Genomic DNA, 22,225 nt, shown 5'->3' on the forward strand with positions numbered 1-22,225 from the left:
CAGTGCTTCATGCAGACCATGATGCAGACGCCATACGAGACGATTGTCCCAAGGAGGGAGTTAGGAGCTGACAGAGTACAGCTGAAATGTGAAATGTGGAAAATCGAAAGAATTCGAAAAGTGAAATCAATATTCAGCATAAGTTACCATGTTTGAAACTGAAAAACTAACTTGACTTGGTAGTATGTTAACTAAATGTTTCATGCATGTTTACCAGTCCATTTGTCATCATTTGCCACGTAATGACGACCATTGTTGAAGCTGGCCAGGAATTCTAATAAGCTGTCATCAATCCTGCAGCTGTAGTGTGCCTATACTAAAAATGGAATAAAAATTGTAATATCACAGCTATCTTACTAATTTTCTGTTCTTGTCTTTCAGATATATGTTTTGTAAATAGTGAATCTCAAATCCAAGAACTTTGAGTCGTTATTTCACTCAATTGACTTTCTTTTTTCCGATTTTAATAATGGTGAGCTGCAGTTTGAACACTAAATAACATTTTCTACATCTACAATTCATTGTGTTTGTCTTGAGGTTTTTGTTTAATTTTTCTAGGTGATAAATTGCAAGTACTTACCTGAGCAGCTGAGCTCTTCCTTTAGAACTGTGGTTCCTTTCAATTGATTCATTTGAGGTATTGATTTCTGTCACTGCAATCTTGTTTTAAAATTGACATCTAAATAATCTTTTTAGTTTAATCCCTCGCTGCTGTTCCAGACCTTATCCACTAGTAGAATATGCCGAGAGATGTTGAACTTATACCAGGTATCTTCTCAAAATCTTTTTTTTTATTGCATTCTTAGTTAATCATTTTGTTAAATTTCAGATTAACCCTTCCCCCTTGTGCTACAATTTGAAGATATTGACGGTAACAGAAGAGCTTGCTTTCTATCAATATCAATAAATTAGGTAGATGTAGATAACTTACAAGTGCATATCTGGGCTCCCTTCTTTTCTGTGGCCCCGTTTCCCTAACTAACCACTAACCAACGCCCGCCGGTGGTCACTCACCCGCTGTGAAACCAGGAGGATGAGGAGGGCTCTGGTTGAACGGGGACTTGGAAGGCGCATGATCCTTTTGGAGGGTAATGAGTCTAACCAGGAAGCCTACTATGACTAATCGCTCCCTAGTAAAACTTGCCTCGAACTCTTCCCTCTTCTTCCTTGTCCAGGTAATCTCCCTGGGCACAGTCGATCAAGGCAGAGTTTCCCCCTCTCTGGATTGACTGTATGTGGCAATTAAAGCAATGAATGAGAAAAGCGTGGAAATCTGCGTCAGGTAGTTTTAAAGAATTATATATTTTTGTATCAATTGATGTTGGAATATTTGTTAATATCTTGCACGGAACAAAAAGATTTATTTAGTACCAGACGCTATTGAATTATTATTTATTTAAATAATATAACAGTATGTTTTTAATACAAATATTTAGTAATAACAGTTATGATGTAATAAAAATTCATAGACATGTATGGTTTCACTTTCAACTAATTATGAATGTGGTGTAAGGAATTTCTTTGGGATGAGGAGTTTTTCATTTTTGGACGGTTAATGGTTAGAAACTGATATTCTACTTACCGCGTCAGTTTCTTTGATAAACACAAAACTTTTATTTTATTTATCACATCTCCCACCCACCTCCCAACTTTCCCCTCGTTGCTTTCCCAATCGCGAAGCAATGTTTATTATTTGCTCGACATAAACACTCCCATATTTCTGTTCCTTCTTATCATACAAACGGTAAACTGCAGAATTTACAAAATATTGGTTGCAACTTCCGTAACAAGGAACAGCCACTGGTTAACTTCGATGCAAAAAAATCTTTCATCAGCTTAGGCTGCAACAGCATGCCACATCGGATAGCAACTACGGGAAGATAAACCTATAACAAAAAAGAAATGGAATTAATAATAAGCAACAAATCGTTAACATTGCAATTAAGATGACAAATTATCTAAATTCAATGTAAAAGCAACTTACTTCTAAATAGCAATTATTGAAGAATAACTGGAACTTCTTTGTTGTTGTTGATGCTTGCTGAAATTAACTACAGAAACAAATTATTTTCATTATGTTTAAGGCAAGAACAAAATAACAACACACTTTTACCTACTCCTGTCATTGGAGGTTTGTTGAGTGCTTCCTTTTGAGAGGCGAGAACTGCAGGGATTGGCACCCATAGAATTTCAATAACTTTATCACTGCTTCAGATACACAATAAACAGGAGCCCTGGCCGTTGCGGTGGGTGGCAGAAATCATGTTAGTGATGTCATCGACAGTGTAACAGGTGGTTGACTTGAGGACTGAAACCTGGATAAAGTTGGAATTGGAAAATTGGGTTGGGAAGTGGTTTCACAAGAATTTTCTTCATAGATCAATTAACAACCAATTACCTTTGATCTACACTTCATTTATGTAACTGAAATGTAATTCTGTTTGTCAACATCCTTCAAACCACCTCCTGGTAAATACCGAGTTTGTTGAAACTTGTTTAAGGGTGATCGTGGTGAGACATTTTTATGGCTGCTTGCTTTGCCTTTCTCTGTCTTGGGAATAAAAAGTTCAGATGTTAGATTTCGTAAATAGTGTCAGACGTTTGAACTGATTTGGATTGACAAGGCACAAGAGTAAAGTAAAAAATATTAATTGGGTTGCCCATTATAGAGCAGCAGCAACTGGAATACCTATGAGGTGAAGTGGCAGTTCCTCATTCCATTTCTCCTTTCAGCAAAGCAAAAACATAAAATCAAAAATACATTCTACAAACCGGCAGAAACGAGAATCCATTCTGGGCTTGCTCCGGGACTGCTGTCACAATAATTAACTTCTCGTGATAACATCACAACCAAGAGGCAGGATAAACGATAAGTTGTTGGGGATTTCGGATTTGTGTTTTCTTTTTAATCGTAATGCAGCTAACATTCGACTGGGCTGTCACCAAATAAAGGAACGTGGCGTTGATTAGCTGAGCCGGCTGAGCTGAAAAGGTAGGTGGGTTGAGTGTGGGGTGTGTTGAATTTGAATGAAAAATTCACGCGTAGTTGCAGCCTTGCAGGTAAAATTCTGAGTTGAATGAAAGATGAAAATTAACAAATGAAAAAAAAAAAAACGAAAAAACTAATATTTCTAAAATAAATAAAACATTCATTCAAGTACCGTGAGGCGGCCAGTTTGTTCCTCTTTTCCGATGCATCAATATAACAATTTTTATAATAACTTGCAGATTGGCCTCACCCTTACCGAATGGGTATTTTTCCTTACATCTATCTCCATGCCCAAGCGCTGCTGTCCGGCTGCTGAAATGTCTGGAATTATCAACAGAGAAGGCACAGACATAAGAACAGATTTTAAAAAATTGACGACTAGACTAGTAAACCAACCTTTAAAAAGATGATTAGTGTTACTCTTTTCTTATGAAAACTCTAAGCCACTCTGACCACTTAAAAAACAATAACAATTTTAAATATTGATGTTGAAAAAAAAAATAACGAGCCAGCGAGGACTTAAGTAGAAGAAAAACTTATCCGTTACTCCCCTCCACATACCTTGGAATTACGAAACACTACGAGGGTTCAAAAGCCCAATCTCTATACACACTGAAGGTAAAATTGCGCCCTACGGCTCTATCTCATCATCTTCCTCTTGGAAACACAACTTACTGAAAGAATTCAACTAATCTTGTGTGCTATTGGTCTACCCCACCCCAATTTTCGTGTAATAAGCTAATGAAAAACTACTGAAAAGGCTCTCTAAAAAAATGTATGGATAAATATTAAATTAGATAAATGCGTCACCTACTCCCTCAGACCTCAGCGGCACCTATCAATATCAACTCATGTCAACTGTAAAGTAACAAAAAAATAAAATAAATCACATGTGCAGTAAGTTTTGTAACAAAAGAATGCTATGCCTTACCGTGTTGTCAGCTGAAGAATAATAAATATATGAGTTTAGTTGGGAGTTTACTCTAAAGATTAGGTCTGGCGATATGTACTGAAGATGGATTTGGCAGCTGAAGCCACATTGATATAGATAATGTGGACGAATCCGTTTCGTTGCCTTCAAATAGCATGCAATAGAAAACGAAATAAACAGAGTTCAAGTAACAGAGTTTGTTGGGAATATAATGACTCCCAACAGTGATCGACACTTTACTATTGTTAATTATGTGTAATTTGTAGGGACCTCAACAGAGGGCCCCAATTTTACCCACTCTTCCCACTCAATCTATTGTTCCCTAACCTACTCAACCCTAAACTAGCTATCGAAATCCCAAAATGATGTATATAGATCAGTGTGAAATATAAGGATCTACTAGCAACAACACAAAAAAGGTGTCATCTCTCTTATCTCATTCTTGGAAGTTGAACGGTCGACACCGCCAACAAGAGTTCCATTTCCAACATGGTCCTTCGAACATTTGTTTTCTCCAACCAGTGTTAAGTTTATCCTATCACATTCAAAATTTTCTCTCATTCTCTTCACTTTGATTGTCATCGCCGTCATCTCCCGTAAATTTTTTTTTATGATGGCTGGTCAATCATTTATTAGAATTCTTATCTCTTTCTCTGACTTTAACTTAATTATTCTCGGGGTCTAGTAAGTAAATAGACCCCCTTCAGACAGTAAATTAAATTTGCTCTCTCTTGAATTAAAGCTGAAATCTTTCAGAAATTTCGTAAAATTTAAAACACATTTTCTTAGTCAAAATTTTGAGGGGTGAAAATTTTTTCACGCAAACTTTCATCGCCTAAGTTGATTATTCTCTCTATTTCTCTCGTTCATTAATTGAGCTCTCTACCTCTTCAACGTGTTCACCTCGTGTGAGCCTTAGGTGATATTCTCCCTCTCTATCTCTAGATAGGCCCCACGGCATTTGCAAAAACTAATCTCAGCTGATTGGGTTTACTTCCCGTTCCTTTAAACTGGGATAACGCGGGAATCTCTCCCCTTTCAAGATTTTTTTGGGGGGCTTGCTTCCCTGCCTCTTAGATTGGGCAAACGCGGGAACTTCTCTACCCTTTCAACGCGTTCGCCTCGTGTGAGCCTCAGGGTGAAAAGACTTTAATAATTTCTCGATCTCCTTGCTATGGCCTTCTGCCATTTACCGAAACAAATCTTTCTCTCTCTCATAATTGTTTACACTTGTATTATTTAATTTCAATACTGGTGCGTGAATATCTCTCTGTCTCAGAAGACACAACGATTGCTCTGAGTAAAAAAAAAAAGAAGAAAATTTCTCTCTCAATTTGGGCTTGCTTCCCTTCCCCTTTAAAACTAGAAAAAGCGGGAACTCTCCCTACCCCTTCAACGTGTTCGCCTCGTGTGAGCCTTAGGGTGAAAAAACTAAAAGCTCTCTCTCTCTATTTTTCAAAGGCCTTCCGCCATTTTCAAAACAAATCTCGCACTCATTCTTACGCTCTTGCATTTTTTTTTGCGTAAAGAAAAATCCTTCCCTCTTTCTCAGAAGGCATAACGCGCCCTCTGAGTACAAACAAAAAATTGGGAATTAAAAGACGCCCTCTTGCGTCAAAAACTCTTTCATTCTTTTTCTGAATTGTTAGTATGCCGTTGTACAATTGTGCGGAGCTTGGAAATTACCCTAGCTCCATAAATCAATTAGTTCTTGCAGATATCTTCACATAAAGAAATTCAAATAAAGTGGAAAAGAAAGCAGGATATAATTCGGCACCACGAATCTCCGAAGACCGAGCAGAACAACAAAAAAGGCTAATCAACTCAATCAAAAATTTTTTTTAATTATCTCCTTCTTCTCGTACTCAACAGCTCTTGTGGAGCCAGTTGTATCAAGAATGGCTCCGAAATTCGCAAGAACTATAATCAAAAGGCATCTCACCCGCATTATCAACCTCGCCGAAGCGTACGAAACAACCGTTATGACGTCGGAAGCATTCAGCGAAGCCGAAAAACTAGAAAAAAAGCTAAATGGATTCCACAAGACTTATGAGATATTCTCAATCAGGATCCTAGAAGAAGAAGATTATATAGACGAAGCAACGTTCGAAGCAGACGTCAACACCATGGAACAAACAGCAGACGAGGTTAGAGCCGCCAGAATAATCGTCAAGACGAGACGGCGGGAATGGTCAAATGCTGAAGAAGTGAAAAAACGTGAGGAAGAACAAAGAATCAAAAACGAAGCTGAAGAAGTAAAATGGCGCAACGAACTCGAAGCCCGCAGAGTGAAATGCGAGAAAATAGTTCTCGAAACCAAACAACTGATGGCAAACCAGGCAGCAAACCCAACAGTCAATCAAGATCAACTAATTCGTGACATAGCCATTCAGAAAATAACAGCCATCTATTCAGTGCCCGTATTCACTCCAGGAGCTGTCAACCGATTGCCAGCCGCCTTTCAAAATCTGAACTCACTACAACCAGTGATTGATCTGAAGGATGTCGCAGCTCTGCGAAACCTTCAATTTAAAATAGAACCATCCGATTTAAACCTCACCACATCTCAGTTTGCAGCAGCGTATATTCCAGACCCAATTCAACCAGTTAAGTCGTCGCTTGCGACAGAAAGCTGTTGTGTTTCAAACTTCCCTTCTTACCAGTCAAAAGAAAATATCCAGAAGGAAGGAATGGAGACTGGAACGACCAGTCTCCCCCACCCACCGAAAAAAGGCGACTCACTCTCGGAGTTTCCGGATGGGCCAGAAGGATATCCAGACAACAAAAGGTTTGAAGGGGATGAAATCGAAGAAAATAATTCTTTTGTTTTGAAATCAGAATACACAGCAGAACTGGAGGGAGCAGAAAAAATCCCAATGGAAGAGGAGGCTGGAAGTACCAGTGTCCAACAACGACCAAAGAAAGGACTATCAATCTCAGATGTTCCGGTCGTATCCATTGAAGATGGTATGGAAGCAGTGGAGCCCAAAATTCTCTCGAGCTCCTCTCGCAACCAAAAAACTGCCTGTACACTCAATCAGCAAGAAGCTCCAGCATATCAAGCAGAAGCTCCTTGTTCTCTCATTATTCAAGAAGCTCCAGCTACACCAGCAGAAGCTCCTTGTTTTCTCATCTCTGAAAAAGCTCCAGCCAATCCGGCAGAAGCTCCTCAATCTCTTATTCAGCAAGAAGCTCCAACTTACCAAGCAGAAGCTCCTTGCACAATCCATTGTCTAATAACTAAAGATTCATGCATTAGGATTACGCCAGCCGACTCAAAAGAAGAGGCTGATTCCGTTCTTTTTTTTTCCCCGGGAAGGCCAGCTGCATCGCTGGAAGCATTGAAAGAAGATCCTCAACAAGACGCTGCTTTTGTCAACTCAAAAAGCGCAGCAAGTAACCAAGAAATAATTCCGAAGTTTAGATCACCGTGCAGTCAAGCATCCATCTTTCCGGAATTCGCTACCCATCAACATTTACTGAAACGGAAACGCTTGGAGCCAGTAAAACCAGCTCCTCAACGCATCACAAGGTCACCAATCAAAGAAGAAGATTTCATCAACCAGTCGTTGTTCTCAAAATGGTTAACCCAGGTACCTAACAAACACGTTTCACTCCAACTAAAAACTATTCTTGTGTTAAAAGCCATCAAAGAAAATCCTAGCGCACACCAATCGGTATGGGATCCTGGTGGCAAACTTCCAAAGAGAGTCAACAAAATCTCACTCGGAAACAAATGGAATGGACGATTGACTGAATCCGGAGCCAGTTGACGAAACAGCTCCTCGTAATCCAGGCCATCCATGTTCACTCAAATTCTCAATTCATCACAGCTCTCCCATCCAACGGATAATCAAGTCGATCAGGATGTCGAGCCAATTGAACGGGCTCTGCCGGGGAGCATGTTGGGAATATAATGACTCCCAACAGTGATCGACACTTTACTATTGTTAATTATGTGTAATTTGTAGGGACCTCAACAGAGGGCCCCAATTTTACCCACTCTTCCCACTCAATCTATTGTTCCCTAACCTACTCAACCCTAAACTAGCTATCGAAATCCCAAAATGATGTATATAGATCAGTGTGAAATATAAGGATCTACTAGCAACAACACAAAAAAGGTGTCATCTCTCTTATCTCATTCTTGGAAGTTGAACGGTCGACACCGCCAACAAGAGTTCCATTTCCAACAGAGTTCAAAGTTAAAAAAAACCTACCTATGACGGGACTTGGTATTCATTGCTAGCATCTGTCATTAGATTAGAACGATTTTAATGTGTGTTTAGTGTTTACTGACATCCGGAAAGGTTGGTGCCAATCACAGGTGCTGCAAATGCAGAAAAAGGTTTCAGAAAATTTCCAACTTAGAACCTTTAATTTTCTTCCCTATATGGATAATAATTAACAAGAGTACAAGACAATGGATAACAATAAATGTGTACCAAGTTGGCAAGCACCACTTAATGTTGTTACTAAAGAATACTCACAATGTGATGAATTGAGTATGGCCCCGTAAACAAAAGTTTAGTGACATAATGTGCCACAGATAGGTGCTGGGTATAAAGTTTTTTATCTGAACAAAAAAATGTAAATTTTAAATCAAACAAAGGAAAGGAATATATAATTGAATTACATTACACTACCCAGGTTTCCTTGTGCAAGATTGATTTACTCTTGACTGGCTTGTGAACAGTCCATTGGTTTCATTGACAAGTTCAAATGCTGTCATCCAACAGGCAATTTTGAAAAACATTCTGCTACTAAGATGTATATATACAACATTGTTACGATGCATTACTGAAGAATCTTGCCAAAAACAGAAACCAAATGTCGTTACCTGATAAAAGGTGGTCGATGAAGAGACGTGAAGTCCATTCAAGTATAACTTTTTACCTCTATTTATTGCTTATATCCTGCTTGCCGTACAGCTTTAAGTCGTAAAACTATCTCAAGATCCCATTATTTCACTTTTCTACAATTCTTACTTCACCGACTTCACCAATCACCATGGTTTTTAATTACAAGTATAACATATAAATCCCGGCAGAAATGTTTCGTGAATGGATTAACCGTGGCCATTTTGTTATAAGTCGTTACTTGTGTTGCCAATTTTCCAAATGCAACTTCAAAATATTTGTCGCGCGTTATTTAAATTTTTTTTTAAGGCAATTTGATTCAAAGTAAATGTTACGGACTTACGGTAATACGGTTTAAATATAATATTAGCGCGGCCTTCTTTGGTAAAAATATCCCATTTCTTTTAAATCCATTTTTGCCTTACTTAGGTCATGTACTCATGTCAACTTTCTCAGTTTTCTAAATTCATTAACTTGTTTCTCCCAGATTTTTTTTGCTGATAGCCATTGCCGACTGTGCATTTATTAATTTGAATTAATTGAATTAAAGAAATAATAATCGCTGTAAATCGTGAAAACAACAACCTCACAGTTAAAAAAAAAAACGATGAAATTTATCATACACTTTTCTAGAATTATTATTTGACTAAACTGGTTAAAGGCTTAAAGCATTCCACATTCGCGTATGTTTGGTACGACTGCTGTAATAAGGAAGTGCTTTCTTTTTACTGTAGAAGTATTTGTCGAAAGGGGGCACTATTACTACTGGTCTAACTAGCATACGACCTTGAAAAGACTTCTTAGATGACTCAAAATAAATTTTCCAGTCCAATCCAGTGTAGCGTTCAATTTATCGTTGGCCTTTGCTGATTTTGGTGTTTGGAGGATAAGTATCGTGGGCATTCCCAACCAGGAAACAAGTCGGCTAAACTACCAGAATGAACCAGCTTGACTATTAATATAACAAACTATCACAAGCGGCTCGTTAACTGCGCTGCTGGGGTGCGGTTATATAACTGCCGAGGAAACTTTCGATTCAGCTTCAGTCATCTTGGCAGCCGCAGAAAAGAGGAAAGCAGAAGCCAAACAATGCCAACATGTCCCAACTCAACACTCTAAAGGTAAGGTCTCACCTGTGGCGCACTACTGCCGTCAAGTCCGTGAATTTCTTTAATATTTAGTTTTTTCGTCAGGTTGCTCTTTTACTATGTGCTTGCCTTACTGATGCTGCCCGAACGGAATCATTCATTCCGGGTTCCACCGACTCTGCCGGCATCCGTCCCAGATGGAATCAAGATAAGTCAAACGCTTATGGGATCGAACAGCAGACTGGAACCGGTTATTTCGTTCCTGTTGCTTCTGAATTCCATCCGGAAGGAAGAATTGACAACAGCCGTCCGTCGAACGGATGGCGGAGTTACGACAACGCCGTCCCCTATGAGGTAGTAAACCTTTCCGATGTCGACATCCAGCACAAAACTTGGCCGGATATTCCCAGTAAAGAATTCCCTCGCCGTCGAGTGTTTCCTCGCCACTCTTCCTCGTCACTATCCCTTCGGATGCCAAGCAAGCACTACTATTTTCGCCTCTGTCGCGCCTGTATCCGTTACATTGTAAGAGTAATCTTCTCCTAAATCGGCCGCCAATGGATTGTTAACGGTAGCTAAAAATCGTCGCTCATTCACTGGTATAATTAATCACATTTTGGGTCAATTTCTAATCGAAAATCGTTTCAGGACGCAACCGACAAGTGTTACCGCCGACAAAAGACGAAAAGATGGGTGAGGGAAAGTGGCAAACACGATTTTTTTTTTTCACTTAAAATGTTTCGATGGCCCGAACAAAAATTAAAGACCTAAAAATTATCAAAGAAAAAGACCCTAAACAAGGGAAAGAATCGGCTAATTTCGAGAGGGTAAGAATCAATTCTATGTCTTTTTTATTCAATGATTAAAGAAATCTCCGGTAAATCCTTGGGCTTCAATCTGTCATTCCCGTCGGCCACAAATTTCCGTTAAAAAAATACTGATTTGAACTTGAAAAATCGCTTGAATTCAATTAACACGCTGAATACATTCATTTTTTGGCAATTTAATGTTCCTGCCTAGAATATTATGTCTTACTCCCACCATACTGATGAGGTTAAAAATCCAGCTTTAGGCCTATATCTAGTTATAGTGTTAGTGCTCATTGGAAACTTCCACTTTTTCAACTATCAACTTAATCAACTTGTTGGTTTTTTGTTTTTAAACCAATGTTTTAAAAAATCTCCAGTAAAATCCTTGCACGGCTAGTATCTGTCAAGCCCGTCGGCTACAAACATCCGTAATCAAAAACTGATTTTAACTTGAAAATTGCTTGAATTCAATCAAAACGCTGAATAAATTCATTTTCTGGTGAATTTAATGTTCTTTTTTTCTGCTTAAAATGTTATATCGTACTCCCATCATACTAATGGGTTAAAAATTAAAATTCAGCTTTAGGCCTATATCTAGCTATTGTGTTAGCGCTCATTAGATGTATTTTGGACTCGGCTTATCGTGTCTAGTAGTGGCTAACGACGAAATCAAATTGTTTTAATCTACAGGCACATAATGGGGATGGGGGTATTACATTCAGTTTGTAATTATTTGAATCAATTTGTCTGAAAATTTTAAGTCAACGCCCAAATAGATACGAAATTTTTTAACCGTCGCGAGTCAACTGTAATTCTCGATAGCTCTTGATCGAAATTGAATTACAAAATATTACAACGCCTTAAAAAAAATCCCACGGGAACCTTCCCACAATTCCTTCTTCGTACGTTTTGTTCGGCGTAAAGCAAAGTGATGTCCTTACAACAATTTCCGCCTGCATCTAATTATTTCGCAAATTGTGATTGTAACGCAGAATCGTCTTGAACGCAAAAGCAAACGAAAACTTCGCGCTTGTCTTGTTCCCAAGATGACAAAACACACTTGAATGATGAATCCCGTAAAATCTAGTTAAGACGCCACAGACGAATGGCCTTGTGGTAAGTTATTTAACTTTTAGTGAAGTAATAAATAAAATTGAAAGGGACAATGGGAAAAAAAAATCAGAATTACAAGGCAAACGAGTTTCCGGCATTTTGAATTAATTTTCAACCGTATACATGCGATTCATGCATTTTGCGCATCAGCTGAAGGCCAGCGACATAACTCGCTTTCGGACCTCCCTCTTGACGCAGGGAAGGAAGGGGCGTCTGCAGCAGTCCACAATTCAAAGAGAAAGAGAAACGTATTAGCTTCGGGAATACCCACCTCAAACTCGCTGGTTTTTCCTTTGGGAGGGATTCTAGAGATTTCCTTGCATTTGAGTGGAGGAAATGGGCGGGGCCGATGTAGAAACTGATAACATTTACTATTTCCCTCGGTCATTTTTTTGTCAAACTCACTCGTCTTTAAGCCTTCTACCCTGCATGGTGCAGGGTAACAGTGCAACAGTTAAACGCGGCCAGTTGGAGAACTAAAGCGACGTGACTGGAGTCAATCCAAACGAGAAGAAAGAGACTGTCAAGGGTGAACCGGTCGTTGGAGAAAGACAATTAAAGAGATAATACAAGACTAAACTACAGTCGGGAAAGCAGAGCAAAATTGAGGGACAGTTTGTTGTCAATGCCGAGCAATTGCCAAATGATGCCCGGAACACGGTGATGAAGCTATTGAACAACCAGTGCCTATCGTTCCAGGAGAAAGAATATTTAAACAAGAACAAGAAGGAGAGTTGTCGTCGGATGAATCCAACGGCCTTGAATTGGATTCGTCGAACTGTTAACCAGCGAAGTTGGAGGGCTTTTGGGAGCTATCCATTTTCATTCAACTCACTTCTTACGCAGTTTTCTTAGTATTCAAATTTTTTGAGCTAAAGGCGTTGGCTACAATCAATTGGTATACGGCAGACCCGCAGACTTTATCGTTAAAAAGATTTTGTATACCAGATTGGATTTTCTATTCATCAATGTTTTTGTTGTTTAGAATTACGTTAACTGTGCTTACCCCCAGCATGGTGGCCATCCTCATCGGATCGTATGGTAAAAGAAGGTGAGGACAGTAATTCACTCAGGATGCTGTTGTAATTCAGGTTGATGTTCTGTAATTCAAATATTTCTGTTGAATTAATCAGAAAAGATCAGATATTCACAGCACGTAAAAATGGATACACAAATAGAAATGTAAAATTTGAAATTCAATCTGTTCGATATTACTCCCAAAAGCAAGTGAGCCCTTGCCGTGAGTAAAAAGTAAAAACGTTGAGATTTCTGTGAAGCATAGCCGTCGTCATTCTGGAAAATCCCAAACGATGACGGCAATCCCAGATTGAAAGAATAATATTACGCACACGCAAGGCAACCAGACGAAACCGGTTTGGCTCAGTAAAAAGAAAAAAACACGCGTGAACGCCCTGAGGGGACGCACTTTGCATATTCCGATTTTGGTATAAAAGGCCAAGAAGAGTTTGAATGGAGTATCAGTCTCTTTTCAGCTCATCGACAAGAAACAAGCAAATAAAATCAACATGTACCGACTTAATACTTTGGTAATTTCACACTATTTTCATTTTGTAATCAATTTACTAACGATAAATTGACTTACCTTTCCAGGTTATCCTTTTGGTGTCAGTTTACGCTGTCAGTGCCCGACCGGCTGAATCGTCCACCCCAGCCGCCACCACCGAGTCTGTCGATGTTCGTCAGGGATGGAATCAGGGCCAGCAAAATGTGAATGCCTATCCCAACAGTCAGCAAATCGGGACCGGTTATTCTAACACCGGATCTTATCCGGCCGGAAGCAACAGCCGCCCATCATACGGTTACGACAATGCCTTCCCAGATCAGGTGAACTTCTCCGCTGCCGATCAACACCGCGGTGTCGCCTCAATCTTCAACATGAATATCCCACTCCAGGGCGGATTTGTTGGAAATCCAGTTCAGAATCAAGTGACTGGATTCGCTCCTACTGGATATAAGGAAACTGGTGGCGTCTCCGCCTCTGCATCCGCTGTGTCTGTTTCTTCTTAATTTTCTCCAATTAACAATGAGCTTGCAAATGTAACACTGCGTGTACGAACTGTATAAAAATAAAATTGAACGTCAATAAATTATTTCATTCTCTATCCTTGCGGTATTGGTAACTTTTCTATAAGAGAAATATTCTATCCAAGCATCACAATAACCAGAATACCTTTTGTAAGGAGTATCAGATTTTTTTAGCTCATCAGCAAGAAACAAGCATATACACGTACCGACTAAATACTTTAGTAAGTTTGACAAGCTACTGAACTAAAATACCTAGAAATTCAGTCATTTTATCAGATAGCACAGTGGTAATTGAGCCATCATTTCAGTATCGTTCCACAAACCGCTATGGATCGCGAAAGGAAAGGGACAGAAGAGAGTGAATCCTTCTCGAAGTCGAGTCTCCTGCGCCTTAGGGACCCGTTCTCGATTCATCTTCAGTACATCCGGAAAGGTCGGTGTCAATCACTGGGACTGTGTTTGAAGAAAAAGATATCAGCAAATCTCCAGCTTTCAACCAACCATTAATCCCCCCCCCCACCCCACCTGAAATTAATTTCTGGTTTACATTGACAAAGTGTACAAATTAAAAAAATAAAAAATACAGATAATAATCAATAAAACAACATGACAATAAATTTGTACCAAGTTGGTAATCACCTCTTAATGTTATTACTAAAGAATGCTCACATAAATGTGATGACATATCTTTGTCTTGTAGATTCCTCATTCACAAAAAAATTCAGATGAACATTGTGTACCCCAGGTAGGTGTTTTTTTAAAGGTTTTATCTGAACAAAAAATAAAAAAATACAAATATAAAGAAGGAAAGAATTTATAATAAATATTCATTACTTTATCCAGATTTTCACTAGTATGATGTTGAATTGTTCCTGGCTTGCTTTTGAATAGTTAACTGGTTATCACTGTAATCAAAAAGTTAAAATACTTTAGCCCAGTTGACAATTTAGAAAAACATTCTGCTTATTATATACAACACCGTTACGACGCATTCCAGAAAAATCTTGCCAAAAATAGAACCCAAAATTCGTAAATCCTGATAAACCGTGGTCGTATGAACGGACGTGATGTCCATTCAAGTACCACTTTTAACTCTATTTAGGTTGTACCCTACTTGTCGTACAGACTTGAGTCATCAAATTACTTTATTGATTCAATTTTCTACAATTCTTACTTCACTGCTTTCTTTGAACTACTGATAGAAATGCCTTCATGATTAACCATGGCCAACTGGCCAAATTGTTTTCGATTGTTTTAGATCGCGAGTGTAGTGATGCCAATTTTCCAAAAGTAATTCAATATATTTACAGCGTTGACAGGTGAAGGGCCGCGCATTATTTGAAATTTCTTTTTTATTAAGGTAATTAATTCAAAGTAGCCCTAAATGTTATGAACTTAGTACGGTAGGTAATACGGTTTATTACAACACTAGTGCGGCCTGCTCTGGTTAAAATATCCCGTTTTTTGGACCTCTCTTTGTGCCTTACTTATGTCATGTCAGCTTACGTCAATACGTCAAGAGTTTTCTGCATTTATTAACGTGCTTCTCCCAGATCTTTTTGACGACAGCAATTTAGCCGACTGCACATTTATTTATTTTAAGAGATTTCGTTTCATAATTATAAAATTAGTATTACTAAAATACTATCATAACCGTAGTTCAAGCATTACACATTCACGATTGATACGATTGCTGTAATAAGAAAGTGTTTTCTTTTTACTCTAGAAATTTTTTTCGAATGGGGCACCTACTAAACTTGGACTAACATGCACACGACTTTAGACGACGCTCTTCCCACTTTCCCTTGCGTTCGTTCGACAAAAGCGAGGCGATTCCCTTTTTTAATTTATGCCCCTTTTCATAATTTCCCAAAATGCGATGGTGACGTGAAATAGTCTAGAACCTAAGTCGATAGCAAACACTGGCTGGCTAGGTAAGTGGACTAGAGCTGTAATTTAAAGATTTCTATTGATCAGGAAAGATCAAGGAACTAGAATTGGTATGCTTGCATTTTTCGGTCACGATCCTAACCCCTTACACCCTGGTGATCGCACTGAACGTGCGTCATTAGCAGGTGTGTTGTGTCGTGGCACCGATCTGGTGTCGGCGAATGAAAGTTTAGTACAAAAGAAAAGAACCCAGAGCAGATGTGTCCCTAATTCTGTTTTAAGTCATATTAAGTTCTACGATGTAGCAATGTAGCGATCATTCGTTTGCGGCAACTAGTCGAGGTATCAGCCCACATTAACATCCATCAAAAGATTGTAAGGTTTGAAGATGACAAAGGCTTTTCTCATATGCACGGTATAGTGGTATACGTTCTCTTGATTTTTTTAATTCATCTCAAATTTTAAATTTCTTTTGGTTTGACAAACAGTTCCTAATATTGGTGACGCAATATGCGGCCAGTTCGGATGCTACAGCAGATCAGGCGTCGCTCATCAAACAGCACGGCAGCCAAGTGGGAGGACTGTTAGGTAGTTTGATTGGCAGAGCTGTCGGAGGCTATCGCGGTAAAACAGAAATATTGTATCCGTTTCCGATTATCTCATTATACTAACACGATTTTCTCTTTGAATATTTTCTATTTTACCGCTACCATGGAGGTGGTTACGGTGGTTACGGCAAATTCCATATTCAAGGCGGATACGGTGGTAAACGAAATAATTGCTCATCCCAAATTGAAGTTGTTTAATCATTCATTTGTTTTTCATGATTATAGGCAACTACAATGGTGGCTCCCCTAGATTCGAAGGACATTCCCACAATAAGAATCACGTACGCGGTTACTCGGCCTAACCCACAGTGGGGCAGTAGTCCTATGGCAGCCGTCCCTAACGACCCCATGGTGTCACTGTCAGCCGTTAGCAGTTGCCCAGTTTGTTAGCCGCTAATCCTTCCCTTGTCGAGTTCTTTATACCTTACTTCTGAATGCTGCTGAACTATAGTACTGGGTGCTGTTAAGAGATGGGTGAAATAAGAGTTACCTGTTTGATAGGATCATCACTAATCAAATCGTGATTTCGGCTGGAAGTGTCAGTTCGGATCCATTTTTAAAAATTAATATGTCGCCTGGTATTCGGTAAATGGCCTCAACGTAGTAGTCTGTACTTTCCATTCAAATACTTCTGTTGAATAAATAAGAAAAAATCAAAAATTCACGGCTTGTTCAATGATTACACAAACAGAAAGGTAAAAATTTAAATTCATAGACATATCCCCCCCCCCCCCCCCCCACCAAAGACAGATGATCCCTCAACGTGAGTGTTGCGATTTCGGTGAAGCCTAACCGTCGTCATTCTGGAAAATCCCAAACGATGACGGCAATCCCAGATTGAAAGAATATTACGCACACGCAAGGCAACCAGACGAAACCGGTTTGGCTCAGTAAAAAGAAAAAAACACGCGTGAACGCCCTGAGGGGACACACTTTGCAGATTCCGATTTTGGTATAAAAGGCCAAGAAGAGTTTGAATGGAGTATCAGTCTCTTTTCAGCTCATCGACAAGAAACAAGCAAATCAAAATCAACAAGATGTACCGACTTAATACTTTGGTAATTTCACACTGCTTTCGTTTTTGTAATCAATTTGCTAACGATAAATTTACTTACCTTTCCAGGTTATCCTTTTGGTGTCAGTTTACGCTGTCAGTGCCCGACCGGCTGAATCGTCCACCCCAGCCGCTACCACCGAGTCTGTCGATGTTCGTCAGGGATGGAATCAGGGCCAGCAAAATGTGAATGCCTATCCCAACAGTCAGCAAATCGGGACCGGTTATTCCAACACTGGATCTTATCCGGCCGGAAGCAACAGCCGCCCATCATACGGTTACGACAATGCCTTCCCAGATCAGGTGAACTTCTCTGCAGCCGATCCACACCGCGGGGTCGCCTCAATCTTCAACATGAATATCCCACTCCAGGGCGGATTTGTTGGATATCCAGTTCAGAATCAAGTGACTGGATTCGCTCCTTCTGGATATCAAGCAACTGGTGGCGTCTCCGCCTCGGCATCCGCTGTGTCTGTTTCATCCTAATTTTCTCCAATTAGCAATGAGCTTGCAAATGTAACACTGCGTGTACGAACTGTATAAAAATAAAATTGAACGTTAATAAATTATTTCATTCTATATCGATTTCGTATTTTTTGCTGTACTATGACGGATATATTCTATCGATGAGTCGATAAGTCTACAAATTGTCCTTAATTTTTTTTTTGTTCGGTATCAAATTAACCGGTTAATAGTCGGTTATGTGAGATAATCGAAAAAATTTTTTTCGCTTGGGCTGGCCATTAAACTTGGACTCAATAAATTGGAATGCAAGGCCTGACAATAGGTTAGCGATTTGAAATCGTCGACATTTTTGTAAATCAGGTCTATGAACTATGATAATTTGAGTTCCTCGCATTTTCTTTTTATGGCCTAAACGTTTCGTACGACAGGTAATTTTGTTATCCGTTGAAGATGCGCAATAAAAGACCGAGGAAAGTGTCAAACTGTTAAACTGGATACGAAAAATACTTTGCCCGAAAAATTAATTCTGAAATAAGTTAAAGAAAGGTATAAGAGACGAATCGGCACAATGAAAAGGAAATAAGCGTCGGCTGATATACATGTGAACGTCCTCATGATTTACAATTCAATTTATTTCACGAGGTATCGATGCACCCAGGGTCATTCCCGATTTTCCTTACAGAAATATTTGCTCCCCGAATTGAAACGTTTTGATTATTGCGCCATCCAACAAACGGAATATCCACACCCAAAGTTATTGCGATTTTGATATTTTAAGATTTTTATCGTCGTCATCCAGGAAAGGCCCAACATTCGCGGCATTCCCAGAACAAGAGAATTGCGCGCATTCAAGATAACCAGATGAAACCGGTTAGAGCTACAACAAAACAACGTGAAGGCTTGGAGCGAACGCACTTTGCATGTTCAAGTTCTGGTATAAAAGGCATGGAAGATTTTGAATGGAGCATCAGTCTCTTGTTCGCTCTTCTCAGCAGCAATCAAAGCAAATAATTATACACAAATAAATGTACTTTCTAAACACTGTGGTAAGTTTCACAATTTTCTCTCCCATTCTACTTTCAATTGCTAACGATACATTTGTTTCACTTATCAGGTTATCCTTTTGGTGTCAGTTTACGTTGTCACTGCCCGGCCGGCTGAATCACCCGTCACACCCAACACCACCACCGGCCAGAAAAATGTGAACACCTATCCTAACAGACCGGAGCAGACCGCTGGTTATTCCAACCCGATTGCCACTGGATCTTATCCGGCCGGAAACAACAACGGTCCATCCTACGACAACACAATCCCAGTAGATGAGCTTAATTTTCCAGGAGCTGACGCACACCGAGCTCTCGCTTCCATGTTCAATATGAATATCCCCACCAGTGGCGGATTCGTTGGAAATCCAGTTCAGAAACAAATGTCTGGATTCGCCCCCACCGGATACGCATCAGGTGGGATCTCCGCCTCTGCTTCAGCAGTCTCTATTTCATCCCAATAAATGTGCAAATTTCTATGTATCCATACCCTCACAGAACTTATTAAAATATGCCTGATTTGTACAAACTGCTAAACAATATTTCTTAAAATAAATCATTAAGATTCTCAGTTATTCCTACTTCTCTGCGTTTCTATAGCTGTTCAGAAAATTACCCGTCGTACGAAAGATTTAGGCCATACAAAGCAAATTTTTTGGGAAGAATCTCTGATTTTGGTGAAGAGAAAAAAAGACTACCTTGATCATCTCGTGGAAGTTCAATCAAGCGGTAGCGGATGAATATTTCCCGAAGTCACTTTTCATACGCTGCTCTGCTGCCATCCTGCAGATGGTTCGAAGGAAATGATTTAATGAAATTGTATAGTGTCAAGTGAATAAATTAAATTAAATTAAAGAAACAGTCGGGGGTCCATGTGAAGATGCTTACCTGCAGTGAGATCGCGATTCGACACCATTATTGGCACTTTCGTGCGTCTATTCTCTTCACGAATGAGACTTTGTTGCGAGCGAACCGATGATGCTTCAAAAAGTGTTCCTACCATTTCTGTCCCCACACACCAACACTTGCTTTCCCTCTTCCCTGATAATTGAACAATAAATAAATTTGTTTAAAATCTTTATTGTGTTCTAAGTAATTACCTTGAAATCATTGGAAATGAGCAAACAATTTGCATTCAGTAATGTCGTCTCCATCACTTCACCTAAAAGCAGCTGTTTTCCATGGAAGGTAAACATAAAGGCCATTGGACTGTTTTCGAAAGTAATCAAACCAAACCAAAAGTCATTTTTAATATCAAAAACAAAACAAAAAACAAATTAAAATATTCAATACCTCACAATCATGGAGAAATTTAGTCAAGGATGATTTTCATTCTTCTTGTGACTGACCTGAGGCATCAATTAAGTCTTGTCAGTTGGTTTGGACATTTAGTTATGCAGGTTATGCAGTAAAAATAATGGAAATTGTTTCTTTAACTGCTTCACCTTGTGTAAACATAAACCCTGCACGTGCAGCGTTAACTAAAGAACTTCTAAAACTAATACAACACCTCACACGTCTTTGTTTCACATCGTTTCAAAGTTTTCAAACACATCGGTTCACAACTTCACACGTTTCAAATACAGTTGTCCTTTAAAATAGAAAAGGCACTGTGGTAGATCACCTGGTAAGGGTGATTTACCAGCATGAAGAATAAGGAAATCAAAATAAAGAAGAATAAACCGAGAATTATGTATTTACCGTGGTGATCCGTGCATCTCAACAATCAGGGGATAAAGTAAGGGGTCCACGAAAGGTCTGGTCAAACAAAACGTCAAGGGAAGTTCTGGTCAAGGGACGTGTCAAGAGAAGGTCTGGTCAAGGGACGTGTCAAGAGAAGGTCTGGTCAGCCACGTCACTCGGTCTCTTCACTGTTTTACGACAGTTTCCACTTCAGTCACTCAAACTCTACTGGCTCGCGACCCCACTTTACTCTTCTATTTAATGCCTTTCTCATTCTGTCAGTTGTGGGGGGTACGCCGTGGCATTTTGGTCAACCTCGCTTGGGGGTCAAGCTTGGGTTTTTCCAAATAGGCTGGCTTTTCCGGCCTAAAACCGTTAGGTTGACCTCGAAGAATCGAGGGCAACGGAGGTCGTCGACTTTGGTCGGTTAATGACCTTGCTTGTTGCTACGGCTCTAGCCGATTCTTTACATCACTCCCCCTCCCATCTTGTTGCGTCCCGCAACAACAACGAGGCTAGAGCGACAACATCCAACCAAGGAATGTGAATCCCGTTTAGACGACAAGGGGCACGAAGCGACGAAAAAATTTTCGCGACGGGCTTCATCCGTAATCGTGCACCCAAGGGAAAACGTCCGCACGGCATTTCCAAGGAGGACAACTCATAGGATTGTGGTGATATTCGAGCGAATTAGAACGTTGTTTGGAGAGACCGGAGACGAGGCTTAACCGAGACCAGCCGCACGACGGAGAATGACGGAAACTAAGGAAGGTGCATGAGGCATAAGGATGGGAGGATAAAAGGCACATAGCAAATTGACGAAATGGAACGGGGGAGGGGAGCATTGAAGGAAAAAGGGAGTGGTGCTGAGTAAGAAAAAATATCGGAACCGTCGTTCCAGGTGTGAGCATAAACGAAGAGTAATGTAAAAGTTGAAAGGCCAATCAATAATTTCGAATGAGAGAAAATAAACGAGGAGAAAACACACGATACGCGGCGATAAGTCAATAAAGGTGTAAAAAAATGCACGATTTGAAGCGAGAATTAATAAAACGAGGGAAAAATGCATCATACGGAGTAGTAAATCAATAAAAGGAGGTAAAAATGGCACGATACGAAGCGAGAATTAATAAAACGAGGGAAAAAACGCATCATACGGAGTAGTAATCAATAAAAGGAGGTAAAAATTGCACGACAAAGGTCAAATTAAAATAGGAAAAAAAGGGACATGGCAAAAATCGTACGGCATCAATAAGGATTATAGGGGGCGGGGTCGTCTGGGGAGGAAGGCCTCGTCTTCTGGTGTCAGGCGAGGGCGTTGTGGTCTTGGCTGCCGCGGTCTCTTCTGGCGTGGCGGAGCAGCGGACTGTTCCGAGGCGGTGGATTGGGATGAATAGGTGTCAGCGCGGGGCAAGATGATGACTGGTGGTCGAGATGGAGCTGCAGCAATGGCCGGTGGGGCTCTTTTGAAACAGCTGATGTTCAGGAGTTTTGACATGATTGGGAATATTTTGAGGAGGAAGGAACCGACGCCACAAAACCGAACAGCTATCACGGAAATCATACCAAAACCCGAAACTGCCCCAAAATTCTTTAACCATCCCCCCACCTTGGCTACGAAGTCGACATGTGGAGCGTCGCTGTGGT

The 22,225-nt window shown here is 39.9% G+C and overlaps 3 protein-coding genes and 3 long non-coding RNA genes across 21 annotated transcripts; 4 read left to right on the forward strand and 2 right to left on the reverse strand.

Moving 5' to 3' along the window:
* The first annotated feature begins 5 nt into the window (after window positions 1–5).
* LOC124313617 lies at window positions 6–1,470 on the forward strand. 3 transcript variants are annotated; one of them, XR_006910890.1, is made up of 6 exons: window positions 6–150; window positions 218–472; window positions 559–637; window positions 697–768; window positions 830–871; window positions 1,176–1,470. It is a non-coding gene; the product is annotated as an uncharacterized LOC124313617 (long non-coding RNA). The 3 variants fall into 3 exon arrangements; XR_006910888.1 differs by having other exon boundaries at window positions 830–1,470; XR_006910889.1 differs by having other exon boundaries at window positions 20–120; window positions 830–1,470.
* Window positions 1,376–9,350, reverse strand: LOC124313585. Of its 11 annotated transcripts, none has more exons than XR_006910834.1 (12): window positions 8,761–9,350; window positions 8,557–8,683; window positions 8,411–8,496; window positions 8,141–8,309; window positions 3,921–4,064; window positions 3,386–3,847; window positions 3,162–3,310; window positions 2,773–3,068; window positions 2,399–2,547; window positions 2,114–2,315; window positions 1,985–2,051; window positions 1,376–1,886 (listed from the first exon to the last, which is right to left on the reverse strand). It is a non-coding gene; the product is annotated as an uncharacterized LOC124313585 (long non-coding RNA). The 11 variants fall into 11 exon arrangements; XR_006910833.1 differs by having other exon boundaries at window positions 2,399–2,551; XR_006910832.1 differs by having other exon boundaries at window positions 2,399–2,551; window positions 2,690–3,068.
* Window positions 9,351–9,778: 428 nt separating this feature from the next.
* On the forward strand, window positions 9,779–13,909 carry LOC124313456. 3 transcript variants are annotated; one of them, XR_006910692.1, is made up of 4 exons: window positions 9,779–9,900; window positions 9,973–10,438; window positions 10,516–13,336; window positions 13,401–13,909. XR_006910692.1 is itself a non-coding variant. In XM_046778398.1 (2 exons), the coding sequence occupies exons 1-2, from the start codon at window positions 13,316–13,318 to the stop codon at window positions 13,815–13,817; spliced, it is 438 nt and encodes a 145-aa protein (XP_046634354.1). In that variant the 5' UTR covers window positions 13,190–13,315; the 3' UTR covers window positions 13,818–13,909. The 3 variants fall into 3 exon arrangements, 1 of the variants encoding a protein (XP_046634354.1); XR_006910693.1 differs by having other exon boundaries at window positions 9,830–9,900; window positions 9,961–13,336; XM_046778398.1 differs by lacking the exons at window positions 9,779–9,900; window positions 9,973–10,438 and having other exon boundaries at window positions 13,190–13,336.
* A 44-nt stretch (window positions 13,910–13,953) lies between these two features.
* LOC124313696 lies at window positions 13,954–16,960 on the reverse strand. 2 transcript variants are annotated; one of them, XR_006911000.1, is made up of 4 exons: window positions 16,824–16,960; window positions 14,670–14,740; window positions 14,475–14,605; window positions 13,954–14,288 (listed from the first exon to the last, which is right to left on the reverse strand). It is a non-coding gene; the product is annotated as an uncharacterized LOC124313696 (long non-coding RNA). The 2 variants fall into 2 exon arrangements; XR_006911001.1 differs by lacking the exon at window positions 16,824–16,960 and adding an exon at window positions 14,815–14,945.
* A 284-nt stretch (window positions 16,961–17,244) lies between these two features.
* Window positions 17,245–17,970, forward strand: LOC124313433. Its single transcript, XM_046778357.1, has 2 exons — window positions 17,245–17,391; window positions 17,457–17,970. The coding sequence occupies exons 1-2, from the start codon at window positions 17,311–17,313 to the stop codon at window positions 17,871–17,873; spliced, it is 498 nt and encodes a 165-aa protein (XP_046634313.1). The 5' UTR covers window positions 17,245–17,310; the 3' UTR covers window positions 17,874–17,970.
* Window positions 17,971–18,818: 848 nt separating this feature from the next.
* Window positions 18,819–19,450, forward strand: LOC124313471. The gene is made up of 2 exons (XM_046778415.1): window positions 18,819–18,898; window positions 18,967–19,450. The coding sequence occupies exons 1-2, from the start codon at window positions 18,878–18,880 to the stop codon at window positions 19,357–19,359; spliced, it is 414 nt and encodes a 137-aa protein (XP_046634371.1). The 5' UTR covers window positions 18,819–18,877; the 3' UTR covers window positions 19,360–19,450.
* The last annotated feature ends 2,775 nt before the right edge of the window (window positions 19,451–22,225 follow it).

This window comes from Daphnia pulicaria, chromosome 9, assembly GCF_021234035.1.
Source record: "Daphnia pulicaria isolate SC F1-1A chromosome 9, SC_F0-13Bv2, whole genome shotgun sequence".
Taxonomy (NCBI): domain Eukaryota; kingdom Metazoa; phylum Arthropoda; class Branchiopoda; order Diplostraca; family Daphniidae; genus Daphnia; species Daphnia pulicaria.

Bases quoted from the DNA above. Each gene is read 5' to 3' on its own strand.
- LOC124313456 (XM_046778398.1), top strand. From the start codon at position 13,316: ATGTACCGACTTAATACTTTG. The intron at 13,337-13,400 runs GTAATTTCACAC...TTACCTTTCCAG, and splicing joins TGTACCGACTTAATACTTTG to GTTATCCTTTTGGTGTCAGT.
- LOC124313433 (XM_046778357.1), top strand. From the start codon at position 17,311: ATGGAGTATCAGTCTCTTTTCAGCTCATCGACAAGAAACAAGCAAATC. The intron at 17,392-17,456 runs GTAATTTCACAC...TTACCTTTCCAG, and splicing joins TGTACCGACTTAATACTTTG to GTTATCCTTTTGGTGTCAGT.
- LOC124313471 (XM_046778415.1), top strand. From the start codon at position 18,878: ATGTACTTTCTAAACACTGTG. The intron at 18,899-18,966 runs GTAAGTTTCACA...TTCACTTATCAG, and splicing joins TGTACTTTCTAAACACTGTG to GTTATCCTTTTGGTGTCAGT.